The sequence below is a fragment of the Eptatretus burgeri genome, chromosome 18 (genome assembly GCF_056783735.1).
Source record: "Eptatretus burgeri isolate ZD-2024b chromosome 18, Ebu_testis_v1, whole genome shotgun sequence".
Lineage (NCBI taxonomy): Eukaryota > Metazoa > Chordata > Myxini > Myxiniformes > Myxinidae > Eptatretus > Eptatretus burgeri.
Window position 1 is genome coordinate 39771476 of NC_140978.1, and position 17807 is coordinate 39789282.

A 17807-nucleotide genomic window follows, 5' to 3' on the forward strand; every position below is an offset into this window, starting at 1 on the left:
TACCTATACCCTCAAACAGGGCAGGGGGAAATGGGCTCAGCTCATAGCCCATGACATCTTCCAACGAAATGTCTCCTGTTTTTGACACAACAAGAAATCTTTGAAAGAGTAGAGCAGGGTCAATTGCTCTGTCTGGACCAAGTTTGACTGAAGATACATCTCCAAGTATTTTGGCTCTGTCTTTTCGTTTGAAGGAAGATGTGAAAGCGGGTTTATTGACCATACTTTCCATAATCTTCTCTCCAACAGACTTATGCTCGTGGACATTCACATCCGACGTGGCCACCACTCCAGTCACAACATTTCTTATTGAGGGATCTGGAGAAAACGGAGAGCTTTCACTGAGTTTTGAACTGATTTTGGCTAGGTCAGAAGCATCTCTTTCCATCCTTGCGCCACTAGATTCCTTGTGTTGTTCACTAGTCGTGTACAAAAGATCAGTGAATTCCTGCATCGCACTGTTATATTCCGACGTGACCGGCATTGACATTGTCCATAGAGACCGTTGTTCTTCACCCATCCCACTTCCGCGTGTTAGGCCATCAGTGCTCTTCAGGGATCTCATCAAGGTCTGTTCGATGACAAGATCAGGGCTTAAGGCCCGGTCACACCTTGACGTTTTAGCCAGCGATGGCAACGTATTAAAATGTATGTAAAACGCTGGCTTACGTTGAACTTTTGATGTTTTTTTTTTAAAGATTCGGACGTATTCATAGCGACTTGGTCTTATGTATAATGCATTGGTAACGGACACAGAACGTTTCGTTGTGTTATAGATAACTTATACCAACGAATGCTGAACCTGTTGTCGGCCTACACAACCTATGCCCAACGATAGTCTAACTTAGGCATAGCGCGTTGCACGCATCGCCGACGATGTCGTGACGTAGCCTATTAAAAGGCTGACGCACAACGATTCGAATCATAACTGCCGTAGAAATGGAAGTGTCAACATCGCGGTCACACCTTGGCGATCTTGCCAGCGTATGCCGACCTAAGAAAAATGTGTCAAAACGTTGGGGCACGTCAAGTACGGTATGAGTAAGTTTGGTATACGTGAGTAGAACGCTAAAGTACGCTATCATACGTCGTAGTAAGTAGAGTACGTCAAGAAATTTTAAACATGTTCAAAATTTTACGACGTACTCGGCGTATGACACACGTTCCGCATGCGATGGGGATAAGTTTTACACACGATATGTGGACGCTTACACACGTCCACAAAGGCTACTTATAAGCTACTCATAAGTCGAAACACGTCGCGATAATGTCTTTTTTACGCGAAACTTATTTCTAACTTATGTTTGACGTGCTTTGAACCAATTCTTTACGTAGTCCCAACACACATCGACGTATGTAGACGTATTCCAATGACGTCTTCCGGTTGACAAAAAAAAAAAAAATTAACTTGTTTCTAGCTTACAACTGCCATATAAAAACGTGTTCCCAGCGGTTTTGGGAATTGGTTTATAAAAATGCTGCTCATAAAAGGGGAACCCAACAGTGTTTTAGAGTCCTTTTTGAGTCGATGTCCATGTCAGCAGTAACAGTATCAGTATCAGTATCAGTATTAGTATTAGTAGTAGTAGTATGTTCATGTTGGCAGTAGTAGGTGAGTGGGAGGGGGAGGGTGTGGGTTATGATGGATCGTCCTTGCGTCCGCGTGTCCACGGGTAGGAGACATCTTTTCACCATTGTTCGAAGTTCTTCGCGGCTAATTTTTTATGGGGCTTTTTCAACAATGAGCTATAGCTTGTTTTTACGATTTAGGTCTATTCATAATGGGTTGGACAAATGCACAATGAACTAATAATGTGCATAGAGCGCTTTGATTACTTATAGATACGATATACCAACGAATAATTATCGTGAAGCCGGCGTTCACAAACTATGCCCAACGATAGCCTAACTTATCCATATCGTGCGGCAGTTTATCTTTGCCGGTGACGTAGGGTTTGCTATTCATAGGCTGCCACTCAACGATTTAAATGGCTGCATCTCCACTATTGAAAGTAGACGCTTGCGCTCAACAATTGGATTTTTTTTACACTCAACGACTTTTAAACGGTACCACTCAACTATTTTCATTGTTTACAATGAACGATTTAAATTGCTGTCACTCGCCTTTGTTTTTTGACGCTGGCGCTCGGAAATTTTAATCGTTTCTATTGAACGTGCTAAATCGCTCAAACCCCACTATTGAAAGTAGCCGCTTGCGCTCAACAATTGGATTTTTTTATACTCAACGACTTTTAAACGGTACCACTCAGCTATTTTCATTGTTTGCAATGAACGATTTAAATTTATGTCACTCGCCTTTGTTTTTTGAAGCTGGGGTTTGGAAATTTGAAGCGTTTCTTCTGAACGTGTTAAAACGCTCAAACTCGACTATTTTAAATAGACGCTGCCGATGGACAATTGGAATCATAGCCAAGCTAGACATCGAAGTGTGAACATCCTCGTCATGCCGAAGAAAAGTTTGAAGAATGCTGCAAATAAGTGTCCTGGCCGTGGCCGTGGACGCTGATGCAAGGACGATCCATTATACCGACGTCTTTCAGCCTATGAGTAACTTAAAAGTAACGTCTGTCGACGTGTGGCAACGATCGCTTAACGTGCCAACAACACGTTAATCATAAGTTAGAAATAAGTTTCGGGTACGCTAAACATTACCTCGGCGTGTCTCAACTTTTGATTAACTTACAAGTAGCATGTGTTGACGTCTGTCAACGATCGCAGACCGTGCATACAACTTGTGGCCAGCGTAGCGGAACGTGCGAGTCATACGCCGGCATACGTCGTGAAATTTCAAGCATGAAAAAATTTGAGGACAACCAAAAAGTACAACGTTTAAAGCCAATGTACAACGACGTATGGCAGTGTTTTTCAGCGTGCTCTCAATGTTATCAAAACTTACCCATAACGTATTCAACGTGTGCCAGCGTTTTAGAAAAAAAATTCAAAAATCGGCATACGTTGGCTAAAACGTCAAGGTGTGACCGGGCCTTTAGACCCGCCCAGAACTTATTACTCCGTCGGATGACATGGAATCCATCTGCAAACTTGCAGAAGACATCTGGATGATTCTGTTCTAGCTCTGTCATTTCTTGAAGATACAAGTAAGAAGACTTCAGGTAGTTGTAATGGTCAGCTGCAGCAAATATTGGCAGACATTCAGTTACAGCATGTAGAAACATAGAAACATTACTTCCGAAACATAGAAATTGACACAAAAATCGCAAATATAGGCCAACTGGTGCCCATTCTATGGCAATTTAAGCCCACGGTGGCCATTTTGGACGCCATCTTGAAAATAGGCCTTTCCCAGTAGGTGGATTTGAGTAGATTTTTAGTATGTTATTTTGGAGGTCAAACCCTATCCAAAACCGTTAAAAAACCTTTTGTATCAATTTTTTGGGGGTAAGGCTATTTTTTGTTGTAGATTTACCCGACTAAGTATGAATCCAACACATGAGATGGCAGCGAACCGCGGACTGTCCTCGCAGCTGGAGATCAGAAAGACCTCTTTATTCGCAACGATCGTCCGCAAGTTCTTCACATCATATTCATCATATTGGTCATCATATGATCGATCTCAACCAAACACATTATGCTCACACGCAGACTGTCGACATTTGCTTTAACAATGCCATGCGGAATCACTCGTGCCGCGAGAATCAAATACACAACAATTAGCAATTTATGAACCACATTGTGCGTATGCCTCTTGGTTGCCACGACGTTGAGACGACTTGCTTGCCGGTCTCCATCTAAACGTCGCAGAGGCCACCGTCGATGTTCGCGTTCCGCGAACTTCTTGAATGCGACCGGCTCGCTCCAATCCCCCATTTAAATCGCCTGAACGACACGGGTGTGCACTGTATCACGAGCGCAGCGGGAGCGCGAGAGCCCGTCGCAGCTGGCATGGCTACCGTTGCTCCGGAACCGTATATTGTAGTTGCAGGAATCAACGACCGGAAACCCATGTTGCATCGTCGCGGCTCCTGCCGCTGGAACCTTGCCCTCGGGTCTCGAGGGAGGCCCGGGCCCAAACGGAGGTATGTGCCCCGAAGGAGGCACAGGTGCACATGGAGGTACGAACTCTGAAACAGGAACCTCCTCCTCCTCCCCCGTGCCGGGCTGTCCAAAGCCACTGGCTGGCGCCATCCCATCTAGCCTGAGGCGAGTCAGCCAGTCCCGGCCCAAACGGCGAGCCCTCCCCTCGCACCACGAACCGCGAGAGCGCGACCTGCTGACCTTGATGGGCGACCAAGATGTGTGCCCTGCCAATCACTGGTAGCGCTTCACCGGTATACGTGTGCAATGAGAGGGTAGATCTGAAAAGACGTAGACCGGGGAGTGCACGAGTGGTGCACTCGCTCATGATTGACACCGCTGCTCCGGTCTCAACTGGAAACACGATCGGTGCCCCGATCATCTCGACCTCCACTGTCATTGGTCTTGTCACCTTCGGACCAATTGAAAACAGGTTCAACATCGGCAGCACCTCCTGCTCTGGGCCGCCGGGATCGCTATGCCCAGGCTGCAGGACTCGACCCGGGGCGTAAAAGTGTACGCCATGCACAAAACACCGTACCGGCAGTAGGTCTCGACCCGGGACGTAGGGGTCACTTCGCACACCGCCATTCATGACTGTTATGATGGCCAATGACACTCGGCACACACACCGTAGACGTCCCTGAGTGTTCAGACCGCCGTCCGACTGACTGCGTTGCAACGCCCGGTCACGACCCGCACCGAAGACTGTGCATGCGGCCGTGAGCGCTTGGTATACCGCGCTGACCTCCGGATTACCTGCCGCGCACTGGCCGTCGAGGCTCCGGACATCTCTGAGAGTCTGTGCGACAGCTGACACCGCTTCTGAGTTGAACTTAATGTCCTCGTCCTTTAGCCGTGGCATTGCAGAAACCATTCCCGAGGCTTGTAAATCAGAAATAAAACTATTTCCGAGCGCGGCCGTCGTTCACTCGACGTGAAGTCGCAGGCTCCGGCGAGACGTCTGGCTGCAAGACTCGACCCGCACGAAGACTGTGCGTGCGGGCGCGCAAAACTCGCGATGCGCTTCCCTGGGATCCTCGCCAGGTGATGGAACTCGAACCGCGCGAGCTGCGCTGATTTTCCCGGTGCTCCGTGCGCCCGACAATCCAATTGCTCGGGCCAAAGACTCCAAGTCAATACCGAGGAAAAACCAGGCACTCTGCACACGTCGATCCGAAACAGACTCGTCGCCAATGTAATGTCCGGAGGGCAGTGAGGCACGGAGAGTCGTGAGGATTGTCGAACTCTGTTTATTGCCCGTCCGAATGCACACTACTGTAGACTACACACACGCCTCAAGTGGCGCAAACACCTATAAGCCAAAACCACTGCTCCACGCCCCCACAACACTCCCCACATTGTACCTTGCCCACGTATGCCAATACACCACATTAATGATGTCACCTTTCTCAGCTCGGATGTCCATAAACACGTCCATTGCCCTCTCTGCTTCATCAGTCTTGCAGAGCTTGCTAAGTAAAGTTGGTTTGCTAAACCCAAAAATTGCAGACACTGTATCGCAGCCAGAGAAGCTGTGCAAGAAGATGAGATACCTCCGGTATATCTCTGGGAGGGCCTCCCGGATCTTTCCGACATCGTAAGATATTTCTTTGGCTGTCGTGAGGAAGATCGGATGGTCTGCAACATGATGCATCAGCATAACCAAGACGTCTGTGTCCTCAGCCCTCACCTCGACAGGGGACTCTCTTGCCTCATCTCGAGCTGCGCGGTCAATGGAGGTGTTGGCATCATCGGAGCATTGCTGTACACCGATTCCATTCCTACTAAATGTTTCAGCAAGGAGCAGAACGAGCTGGGCTTTGTTGTTCTTGTTATCGAGGAACTTTTCTCTTGCAATGATGATTTTGAGATCCAGTCGAATCTGAATGTCACAGCATGCATTCTTTGTTCGTCTCAAATGGTCATGGTCCTTGGTGGAGCTGCCATATCCGTCAAAGACCACCGTTATCAGGAGGCGATGGCTCCCCATGAACTTCCACAAACCGGAGGTAGCTCTCGGCAACATCCTTCCAAGGAAGGTTAGCCTCCCACTTGACATTGTGTAGGAGCTATCCACCATCAACCACAAGGCTTGTGCAGGGGGGTTGTTCATCAGGTGCCACACATGCCTTCAGGGACCTTGCAAGGGCAGCCTTGTCTGGCTTTCGCAACTTTTGATTTTTGTCAAACGGAGACATCGGTTTTGGTGTCAACTCAAAGCGCAGAGCTTCTTTGGTCTTGACTTCATGCTCACTGATGACAATGAGGCGGTTGAATAGCTTCAGTGAGTCAATGACCAGCTTCTCGCCATTGACTTTGGGTCCAGATCTGAGGCTTGCAAGTGATTTGACCTTGTGTTTGGTTACCATTGCATCCACAACAGTTTTCCCATCCATCTTAGCCTGTATGGCTCTGCCAACTTCTTCTGCTTGATCAGCGTTGACTTGGTATTCGGGAGTGCTGCTGAACCCAGTTGAGAAGGACACCAGAGTCTTCTTGTCCCGTGTGGCATCGAAAGGCTTAACTTCCTCCAACCACCCAACTATGGTGTTGACAGCATCGTTATCTCTCTTCATGTTGGTGTAGACAGGTACCCCACATTTGACCATGCTTCTTTCTAGCTCTTGGTGAATGAATGAGAAGTGGTTCAGAGTCTGAACCCAAGACTTATGAGTAGACTCATTCCGAGAGCGGCCTCTATTAAGACCACCGGAGGATTTTGCCTCACGCATAAGTGTGGTTTCTATCGTGATGTCGGTCCATGTGCCGGACCATTCATGGTCTGAGAACCTGACTACATGGTTGCCGTACAAAGTGAACTTGGATAGAGTTTCCTGGAACAAGGCACTCTCCTGTCGCTGATGCATCAGCTGTACATACAGCCTTGCTCCCTAACAATCTGAATCAATTGAGCCAAATTACTGCAAAACCCAGTCTGAGAAATCTAAAAATGTATCATATCAATATTTTACAGGCAGGGATTCATTTTTCCTCAAATCTAATGGTTGGAATCAATTCAGCACCCCAAAAAACCGAGTTAGACATCCCACAAGTCAATATTGGCAAAAGTTAATTTTTCCGATTTTTTTCGTGCAGGCCCTCTGAGCACCCGAACTTTGATTGCCTCCCCAGAATTTTCCACAAGGATTTGGGTATGCACTAATTGATAGGTGTTAGTAGACACTGAGATGAATACGTTAGTGAAGAAATTTTTTGGTAAGCAATTTTTTTCACAGATGGTCAATACAATTTGATAAAATTCCCAACCAACTAGTAAAAGTAAGTCTATCAATACCAAATTTCCTAAATAAAACCTCCACATAAAACCTTTTACAAATTATCACAAAATTATTACCTGCTTTATCTGCCAGAGCTATAACTCATCATGCAGATCCTGAATATCCTTATGAATATTAAGCTTACTCAGCAATGGTCAACACAAATCCTGGGAAAACAAGCCTCGACTGCTAAAAAAAAAAAAAAAAAACTTAATCCTGTTGTCCAAAATTTCCACAAGCCTATCATACCATGTACTAAAAACCATTTGTAGATAACCTAAACTTTTTACACATTTTACTAACAACATTTCAGAAACAGAATCAACAAGAGAAGATCAAATACAACTACATGGCAGAGTCACTGGTTCCGGATATTTGGCTCCCATTTTAATAAGATCCCCGATATCAGCATTACTAATAATATTCAAATCCCCAGAAATCACATGCCCACATGGATTGCAACAAAAAGGTGAAGAGGAACATGCACAGACAATTGTTAAAATATCCCGAACTGCATCTAAATGAAGTTTTAAGACATTTACCATAATTAAATAATGATTGGCCCACAGTCTTGGTGAAAGTGAAATACACGTTCAATGGGATTCGCTCCCTAACCTTTTCTGGCAATAACTTCTCAAAACTAGAGTCTCGAAAAATTGAATGCAGCTGAAGCTTATCCTTCTGCTTGCTTGAAAAATCACAAATCAAGAACTCACTACTCACATCACTTTTGCCAGGAGACTTACTTTTAAGAACCATGCTAAAAAAAGCATCTACCAAAAAAGAAAACATGTCATATGTATTTGCACAACTCCGTAGAATACTCGCTCAGAAATGCTTGGAACATGATCTCAAAAGAACATAAAAGTCATAAAAAGTTTGTCATCATAAAAACATTTGTCTATCAATTATATCTGAAATCACAACCTTTGGAGCTGTACCCCCTCTTACAACGTCCATGACCCCCTGGGTCTCTTTGTAAATGGATTAGCAAAATACTCATTACCTCTAACAGTACCCTGAGAAACAGACCAGGTTCCCTGCAGAACAGGTCCCCTGCAGAGTTCGCCAGCCCACATTTACAATCAAACTGGACTGGTCGAAACTGCGAGAGTAAGAGCTGCCAGGGATGGTTTTTCAGCGTATGGAGGAGCGTTGTTGCACAGTGTCCTTCGGCCAGTTGGCCTGGGCATTCCCCCTTTAAAGGTTGGTCAGCACCAGGCTCTGCCTAGTGGAGCATAGCAAAAACCTCCCCCTGGTGGGTTGTGCTCGGTCGGGCCCACGACCTGGGATCTCGCGACACGGCACCCCGACTATGCTGGCGGATCGCCGAGGTGCTCTGGGTGGTTCACCCCAGACTAGCCTCATGGGCCAGACACCGGGGCTTACTCCCGTATGCTCCTCGCTAGCTGTGTGGATTTGGGCTCATGCTCCGTAGTGGCCTGGCCTCCTTGAAGGCCAGACGCGTCACTGGAAGCATCGCCAGACCTTGGGCTTTGCTTGCCTACCGCTCCCGTTGGGAGCCAATTTGGCTTGCTTGTACCAGTCCTACCTGTGGCAGTGGCCTGCGGAGGGTGGCAGGCCATGGTGAAGTCAGACTCTGCCGATGGCTTTCCACAATCTCACTTGATCACGCGTCCGACCCGCAAGCTCTTCAGCAGTTCGGTTCCTCGCTTTCCAGGGACACCAGACGATCTTCGAAATCAAATGACAACTTGTCGAGCCATGGACTACCTCCTGATGATGGGTGCAGATCTGGTGAAGCACTGGCGCATCGCGCCAAGAACCATTGCAGGGTGGGTTGTGAGGCATCTTCGGACTTGATGGCGGTCGGCAAGGGGGATTGACCCCTGAGGCCCCCAGCATCCAAGTCCTGGAGCACCTACGGAGCCTCGTCGCCCGTGAAGTGTTATGGGCCAGGTCTGAGCCAGATGGCAGGCCAGTGTGTTGAGAGAGCGAGGGAGGAGTTCCCCACCCCATCCCCTTGTGGGAAGGGGATGGGTGGTGGGGGGGGGAGAGGGACGGAATCAGCCACCTCACGATAAATACATTCATAGTCTTTTCAATGCGTGCATTTTATTCCTTTTTCCAATAACTTTGGTTTCTTGTTTTTGTCACAACTGTGATGCTTTTATGCCTTGCAGTGTGACATAATGTTTGGTCGTGTGAAGTCTCAAACTTTGGCTTAATATGTATATTATATACCAGCCTCAGTGGTGTAATGATTGGAGTGTCCGCTCCGAGTCTGGGAGGTCGGTGATTCGTACCTGGCCGAATTATACCAAAGACTTTAAAATGGTATGTGCTGCTTCCTTGCTCGACGTTCAGCATTTAAAAAGGATAGACCACGGACAAACAACCAGAGGTCGCTAATAATAGCGCATGCACACATTGGTGGGCCAAATGGCCTCCTGCATCGAAGTTCCTTGTAAGGGAAATCATAATACTGCATTATTATTGTTATTATTATTATCATTGCTAACTGCGTACCTATTAGATGGATTGAACGCGCGTGTTACTCGGTCCATAACTCGTTAAGCCCAGACTGTAGAGACATGTTGGGCCTCGTTAGACTCAGGGGAGTCCCGCTTACCCAGTGGACCCATGGTGTCAACATTTATTACTTCGTGGTCAGGTTATTTAAACACCAATTCAATTGATACGGACAATGTTCCCAGGAAAAGAGCGAGCTGCGTACATATTAAATAGATTGAATGCACGTGTTACTCGGTCCTTAACTCGTCAATCCCACATTGAAGAGAGACGTGTGGAGCCTCGTTAGACTCGGGGGGGGGGGGGGGAGTCACGCTTTACCCTCTCGTCCCTTGGTGTCAACATTTATTACTTCGTGTTCAGGTTATTTAAACACCAGTTCAATTGATACGGACAATGTTCCCAGGAAAAATGGTCAACTGCGGACGTAATAAATAGATTGAACGCAGTGTGTTACTCAGTCCATAACTCATCAATCCCGTGTTGTATTGTTACGAATCTGGCAGCCATGAGCACGCAACATTCAGGTCCTTATAGAACAGTTATATCGGTAAGTGTGTGTTTCTAGTTAGGGTCCCGTCCCTAGTCTAATGGGAATCAATTGTACGTGCACTGTGAATTATTTTATAGTTAGGATTTTTACATCAACAACAACAACAACACTCTGCTCGCGACAATCTTCGCACACTCGCCGGCATGCGGGCGTGTGTGTGGACGGAATTCCATATCCCAGGCGGTGTGGATTTCACACCGAATATGGTTACGAAGCGTTTCGTTCTGGCTTGGCGCCAAATAAGGGTATGCGTCATTTTCCGCTCAATGGCGACGAGCGGACCAAAAGCCGGGGCGGTCCTTTGCAAGAAGGCGGAGCCGCGACACCCCGTGCACCCAATGAGAGCAGGCCACGGGGGAGCGGACCGCACCCCAAAGGATGGAAGAAAGGATTAAAAGTTTGCGTCCCGTCTGCTCGAGCTCGCTTCTGTCTGGGTCTGCGGCGGACTGCATCGCGCGCATCCGAGGGTCTCGTCTGGCGCATTACGACAAGCGGTCGACCATCTCATCACGGGAGATCACCTCATCTCGCCTCCTCTGGATTCAGCTGCCCTGGTCTGTTCTTTGGCGACTGGTGCTCCGGGAAGGTGCGGACGTCGAGCCGCGCAAACGTGGCCAGGTAGCCAGCACGTTCTCTTCCCTCAGCTCGTCTTCCCTCCTAGCTGGAGGGGGAATAAATACCTCGAGGTCCATCTCTTTCTGGGTATGTGTGTGTGTGTGTGTGTGTGTGTGTGTGTGTGTGTGTGTGTGTGTGTGTGTGTGTGTGTGTGTGTGTGTGTGTGTGTGTGTGTGTGTGTGTGTGTGTGTGTCAGTGGGCTCCGTCTGATAAGTATAATTAAGTGCTTTTTGTTGTATTTTATTAGCATTCCTTAGTCAGATAACTCTGCCCTTATGGGTTCCACTCGTCCCCGGATTATTGTTAATAAATTTCCCTCTTGTTGAATGTACTAGCTCGTTCTTTGTCATTTCTATCATTGGTTTGCCACGCTGCGAATGGGAATTAGGAGGCCTCATTGTTGCCGTAATCGTGCAATTGGCCGGCAGGGTTCTGGTACTCTCCCTCGGGGTACGACTCGGATCTGGCTCGGTAACGGCCCGGATCGCACAGATCCTGCTGAGGGTGAATTTCCTTGGTAGTTTGGATGACGTGGGTATTTAGGTATATTGAAATTGGCAATTGACCCTATCCCACGTGGTCGACCTATTGGCGATCTTCGGTCCGAGAAGGGACCCGTGACCTTTCGGATTTATCTGAAAGGTACGACCTAAATTCCGGTGTGTTCGGTGGAGCCGACTCTACTGCTCCCCCTAGCGTTCATGCTCGCCACCGATACCTGGCCCCACAACAGTATAAAAGCAGGGTTGTATCATCGCCAAACGTCTGGTTATTATTATTAACTGGGTGTGTGCCTACCTGTTGCTTTGCTGATGGGTTTAATCAAAAGACAACGAGTTGTACTTCACAAACACATTGCACGTCTCTCTGTGAATCCCATGAGGATTTAAAATGAAGTAAAACACACGAAAAAGGATATTTTATTGTAGCCTGTAATTGTTGTCATGGCTGTGGTTGTTGTTTGTGTGCTCCTTCCGAGTACTTTTACGTTGTTTTCCACCTGCTTCGAGAAGTAATACTAAATGTTCATACTTTTGTGTTCTCCTCCGATGTCCTTCTGAAGGGTTCCTGCTGTTGTATAACAATAAATGTTACCCTGGGAACCGCTACATCAAGCTCCCTTTCCCGCATCTTCTTCCTTAATTGTGGAGAGTGGTTTTTAAAACAGTAATCCTAATGATTAAATGGACACAAATTTTTGTTCCAAGTCAATTGATTATTAGCTTTACAACGGTACAATTTTTATGACTCTACGATAGCAAGAACCACGAAAATAAAGCTCGAGGTCGTGCTTCTTATTCCTCAAAACCGGAAACACAAGCTTTTAAAACAGACATCTTTCATCTCAAACAGACACTAACTTTTCTTCAAAGTACATCAATAATTACCTCCGCCACCGAAGGTGGAAGGAGGTTATGTTTTCACCCCTGTCTGTCTGTCTGTCTCCAGGATATCTCAAAAAGTTGTGTATGGATTCGGATGAAACTTGGTGGACAGGTTGGGTGTGTGACAAGGACGAACTGATTCGATTCTGGTGAAGATCCGAAACCAGATACGGACACAATAATTATTTAATTTTCAAAGTGATTCTTCACCATTGAAGGAAAGAGCTAAAAACGATATGTGGCATGATATTTCAAAAATCTATTATTCTCGATATGTTCCACTGGATCAGGCATTGCGTGGCGGAGGTACGCGCTCTAACAAGTGCCCGTCGAGTTAGCTTTGCAACCAAGTAAATCGATTATTAGCTTTCCATCAGTACCATTTTTATTATTTCATGACAACAGGAACCCTTCAGCATGAAGCATAACACAAGTGGCGCGTGCGCATGCACACACGTTGATACTTCGAGAATGAAGAGGACTCTGTTGCACTTTCTGAAACCCGCATATGGAGATGACAACCAACCAAAAAACACACACACACACACACACACACACACACACACACACACACACACACACACACACACACACACACACACACACACACACACACACACACACACTTTTCCTTTTAGTAATAGATGCAGTGGAAGTATGGACTCTTGATATGTGATGGAAAAAAAGCCGGAGAAGATATGGGACGGTATCCTTAAAAACCCAAAAAGTCCGATGGAGAGAAATCTGAAGCTCACCAAGTTGCTGCTGCACAGCACCCTGCTGCTCACTTGTTCAAGTCCCAAGTGGAACACGTAACTACAAAATGTAAGATAGGAAAAAAAAGTTAGGCTGGAACATTGAACATTAATGACATGTAAAAGGTCAATGATTGAACACCCCTAATTACAAAATGGACGATTTCCCCTTTTTGACAATGTTTCAGAGCCAAATACAAGACTTCTATTCCAATGGCATTACAAAAAAACTCACCCACCATTGGAAACAATCCATGACACTGGCTTGAATCTACAGTGGCCTGCAAAAGTACTCACCCTCTTCCAATAATGCCACATTTCGATGAATTACGAATTCTGAAGAAATAATTTTTCACAAATGAACTTTTTTATTCATAACTGGAGAGATCAAACTAAACACTGTTATAGTTAATGGAGGTTACATGTCAAGAAAACTTGTAAAAAACATGAACAAATCAAAATTCACTGGTTGTAAAAGTATTTAGCCCCTGAGGGGTCAGCACTTGGTGGAAGCACCTTTCACAGCAATTACTGCGATGAGTATTTTTGGGTCATTCTCCACCAAATTTGTACAGTGAGATGGAGAAATCTTTGCCGATTCAAGTGAAAATTTCTCTCGTTCTGCCAAGTTTGATGGTGATCGTCGATGGAGTGCAGTCTTCAAGTCTCGCCATAAATGTTGAATTAGGCTCAAGTCAGGACTTTGACTGGGCCACTCAAGAACATTTATTTTATTCTTATTCAGCCACTTCATTGTGGCTTTAGTTTTGTGCTTCGGATCATTGTCCTGCTGAAATGTAAATCTCCTACCCCGATTCAGATTCATGGCTGACTCAAGCAGGTTTTCATCAAGGATTCTGCTCTACTTTGCACCGTCTATTGTCCCTTCTATCCTGACAAGCTTGCCAGTCCCTGCTGATGAAAAGCAGACCCAGAACATGATGCTGCTACCACCATGCTTGACAGTAGGGATGATGTTGACTGGGTGATGGGCAGTGTTAGACTTGTGCCAGACGTAACGCTTTGAATTTAGACCAAAAAGTTAAATTTTTGTCTCGTCTGACCACAAACCTTTTCTCCACGTGCCTGCAGTCTAATTCAGATGTTTTTTTTTCACAAACTCCATACGAGCTTTTAGATGTCTTTTTCAGTAATGACTTCTTTCTTGCCACCTGTCCATGGAGACCAGCTTTGTGAAGGGAACGGTATATTTTTAATTTATGAACACTGACCCCCATATCGGACATGGAGCCTTGCAGATCTTTCAAAGTCATTGTTGGATTTACAGTGCCATCCCGAACCAGCTTCCTGCTTGCCCAGATGCTGAGTTTAGCTGGGCGACTGATCTGGGTAGAGTTTGGGTGGTATTATACGTCGTCCACTTCTTAATGATGGATTTCACCGTACTCAAGGGGTAATGAGTGACTGTGAAATCTTCTTATAACCCTCTCCTGAACGGTGCTTCTCCACCACTTTATGACTGATTTCTTTTGAAAGCCCTTTGGTCTTCATGTTTTGCCTTGTTGGTTGACCAAGTGAGATGCACATTAAAACTCCTGATATAAGTGAGGGAGATTAATTTTAAAGCTAAACCACTGATTACATACAGGTGAAACCCATTACACCTATTTTGTAACCTTTCAAAGAAATAATTTGTTCCTGAACTGATTTGGCGTTAATTAGGCAAAGGGGTTGAACACTTATGTAACCGAGAATCACCTGAATTTCTCGATTCTTCTGATTCTTCTCTGAGCATCTACTTATCGTGGTGGCATTACTTTCAACTGGCTACGAGTAGGGTGCACCGCCACTGCTACCGAGGATGAATTAGGTTCGTCGTCATCAGTTACTCGGAGAATTGGCAACCAAGCCTAATGAGCTTCTCCTGCACATTGGTGTTGCATCAGAGTATTCCTTCTCCTCATCTTACTCCAACAAAGATAACCCACAAGACAGTGGGAGAGAGGTTTTATGGCACATCTGACTGGTGATCTGACCTCTGACTGGTCAACTGATTCCAACATTGGTTATTTGAAGGATTTGTCAGGATCACCATTCCATCAGTTAACCAACTTCACCTCAACAATCACCATCAGATTGTCCACGACTGCTTACACAGTTAACCCACATATCAAAGGGTCATTCCAATATCCGCAACCTGTGGACGGGGGTGGTTGAGGATGGTCGCCCCTGGTGTTCTCACATGAAAACACACCTTTTCTCTGCTAATATAAATTATTCACATTTTATCTGCATTTTTTTTATTTTTCGCTTTATCAATTTGGAGTAGTTTGAGAAGATGATATCAAGTTTGATATAAAGGCATCATGAAATAAACCTCGTGACATCAAAATGCGAAAACTTTGGAGGGGCGTGAATACTTTTGCAGGCCACTGCAGTACGTGGATAAGGATCGAAAGTCTGTGCCCAATCTAGCTGGCACATGATCAATGCTGCATGCTTGAGGGGAAAAGAGATGTCGACTCACCCGATATAAATTTTTTGTTAATTTGAGGCCATGAAGCAAAGCTCACCTGTTATTCTAAACACAAAAGGGTCAAATGGTAAATGTAAAAGGTCAAGAAAGAGAAAAGAGAAAGAAAAAAAGACAAATGGTTCCAGAAGAATCACAAACGATGCGTAAAGCCCGACGTTATCTCCGAAACTAACCGGTTGGACGTGTGATCCAGCGACACAGAGAGGTTTTTCGCGTGCGAGTGACAGAGCGCGCCGGGCAACACAGTGTTGAGAAGCATCAACGTCAGGGAATGCACCTGAACTCCACATCTCTGTGCACAACCACAAAAATATATCAGAAGAATCAAAACTGAAAGAAATGTACACCTTTATGTTCCACAACTTCCATATGGAACTCCAATTGACTGTTTGGACTTTTGCAACAACCTGAACTTTCCAATTGTAAAAGTAAAAGAGCATTTTAATGAATCTAATTTAATAAATATAGGTTTCATTGACTCAATCTAAACAAGTCAGGATGTAAAACTAATAAGTCCATACTCATCAAGATTAGTGATTGATGAGGAGTAACCAAGTTAGGATGTAAAATTGACAAGTCCGTACAAGTGAGGACAAGTGATTCATGAGGTCTAACCAAGTCAGGATGTAAAATTGATATCCGTAGGCCTACAAGTGAAGATAAACGATAGATGAGGAGTAACCAAGGTAGGAGGTAAAATTAACAAGTCCGGACAAGGGAAGATAAGTGATTGATGAGTGATAGGTGAGGATGAAAAATGAATAAGTCCACACTAGTGAGGACAAGTGATCGATGAGGTGTAACCAAGTCAGGATGTAAAATTAATGTCCGTATGAGTGAGGACAAGTGATTGATGAAGGGAAAACAAGTCTGGATGTAAATTTGAGCAAGTTAGGATGGATAGGATGGATGGCCGAAGATGAATTTTCTTTTATAGTTGGGAATTAGATATTATATATATATATATATATATATATATATATATATATATATATATATATATATATATATATATATATATATATATGTGATGTAATTAATTTTGCACAACCAATGTAGACATCTGTATTTTCCCTCATTGAATTCGCGACGCGTTTGCACGATTCGCACAGTCAGGATAGAATCAAATTTAAAGGTTGCGAGGGTTTCAGAAACAGAGATTGCTTACTTGCTAACATTGACTCAGAGATACAGACTGCTAAGTTTCAACTAATGCAAGATCTAGGCTCATGAAAGAATATGTGACAGAAGGAAGTCAATGTACTGACAGTGGGAACAGAGTTGGACAAAGGCAAGAGAAGAGAAAGAACAAACAGGAAATAAGAGGGTTGAGTGAGATAGGGCTAATGAGGGTAGAAAAGATCACGTCACACAGAGATGGGGAGGAGGGTGACAAGACATTGTGGTGCACTGCCTCCTTGAAGCCCTGGAGCGAAGAGTGTGATTGAGAGTGAAAGCAGTTGCACAAATGGAAGAAAGAGGAACAAAAGAGTGGAGGTGGGCAGTAAGCCTGGATTTTGGGAGTTTAATGCTGGGGGTATTACTTGAAGAACACATGAGTCCGAGAGTAATCGGGGAGGGTCGGTGGACTTAAAGAGCAGAAGGAGCTAAACCAGAGAAGAAGCTACTGACCATTCTACCTAGTGAGAGCAGCAGGCCGTGTGCTTCAGGCCTCACCGTGTGAGATGCCGATAATGGTGAGAGCTTTCGATTCAGCAGAATCAGGTAAAAACAGATGTGATGCTGTGACTCCAGCTATGTCCAGTGGAGTTGTATTGTCCAATAGCTATGTCCACTATTGCACCAGTGGAGTGCAATAGTCTATTGAGCTTTGGATGGAGACTTTATAGGCTGTGAGTCGTTCTGAGTTTTTAAGGAAAGACTTGAAATGACAGAGGAGTCAGTCTGCAGCTGGCTTTGATGGCCAGCTTTGTTACATCATCAGACCAGGAGAGATCGTGGTGAATGGCAAGGCCTAGAACCTCAAGAGGCTGAACCTCTTCAAGTGGATGACCGACAACAGGCATTTTAAGGCCATTTTCCCTGCTAGAGTGAGAGTTAGCCTTGTGGGCCCCATGACAATGTTCTCCACTTTACCCTATTTTCTGCATCTCCCCTTGTTAACCCCTTAACCTGCATTTCTTCTTCCACCGGCTTTAGCCAAGTCCTTCT

The 17807-nt window shown here is 45.4% G+C and overlaps 1 protein-coding gene across 2 annotated transcripts in view; it reads right to left on the reverse strand.

Moving 5' to 3' along the window:
• The window catches only part of BLTP2 (bridge-like lipid transfer protein family member 2), a 187576-nt gene that overhangs the window by 148035 nt on the left and 21734 nt on the right, over positions 1 to 17807 (reverse strand). For both annotated transcript variants that reach the window (XM_085863924.1, XM_085863923.1), the window contains exons 5-6: positions 15809 to 15927; positions 13139 to 13199 (exon numbers count right to left, since the gene is read on the reverse strand). In XM_085863924.1, the coding sequence (XP_085720050.1) occupies positions 13139 to 13199; positions 15809 to 15927 (180 nt within the window). The remainder of the gene's footprint in view (positions 1 to 13138; positions 13200 to 15808; positions 15928 to 17807) is intronic.